This window comes from Carlito syrichta, unplaced genomic scaffold, assembly GCF_000164805.1.
Source record: "Carlito syrichta isolate Samal-C Ts95f unplaced genomic scaffold, Tarsius_syrichta-2.0.1 Scaffold314018, whole genome shotgun sequence".
Lineage (NCBI taxonomy): Eukaryota > Metazoa > Chordata > Mammalia > Primates > Tarsiidae > Carlito > Carlito syrichta.
In genome coordinates, this window is record NW_007258114.1 from 417,516 (window position 1) to 417,977 (window position 462).

At 67.1% G+C, this 462-nt stretch overlaps 1 protein-coding gene across 1 annotated transcript in view; it reads right to left on the bottom strand.

Annotated features, from left to right (window-relative positions):
• Window positions 1-319, bottom strand: part of SURF2 (surfeit 2) — a gene marked incomplete at its 5' end in the record, with an annotated part of 4,601 nt that extends 4,282 nt beyond the window's left edge. The window contains one exon of the mRNA XM_008070815.2: window positions 153-319. Within this exon, the coding sequence (XP_008069006.2) occupies window positions 153-319 (167 nt within the window). The remainder of the gene's footprint in view (window positions 1-152) is intronic.
• Window positions 320-462: the final 143 nt, after the last annotated feature.

Consider the following 462-nt stretch of genomic DNA (forward strand, 5'->3'; position numbering starts at 1 on the left):
CTTGGAGTTTACCACCCAGGAGTTGTCCTCACCCGAGCTCTCCTGGAAGCTCCCTGAGACGAGGTCGGGCACCAGGGGCACAGGAATCTACCCAGGAGCCCACGCATAAAAGGGCTATCCTGACCCGGCCCGACCCGCCCCGGACCACCTACGGGTTCTTTGTGCTGGGCACGACGTGCGGCTCGAATTCGGCGTAGTCGAAGGCGGGCGAGGCGCGGACCAGCCGCTGGTACTTCTTGCCGCGGGTGTAGACCTGGAGCTCGGGCAGGCGGCAGGGCAGCTCGTGGCCCGTCAGGGCGCACTTCACCTGCAGGACACGGACGGACGGTGAGGGGGGCCGAGGGTCCCGCCACGCTCCCTCCGCTCCACCTCCCTCCCCTCCACCTCCTCCCCTTTCTTTCCCCTCTCCTCCACCCCCTGTCCTCCCTTTCCCTCTCCTCCCTTTCCCTTCCCCTTCCCCTT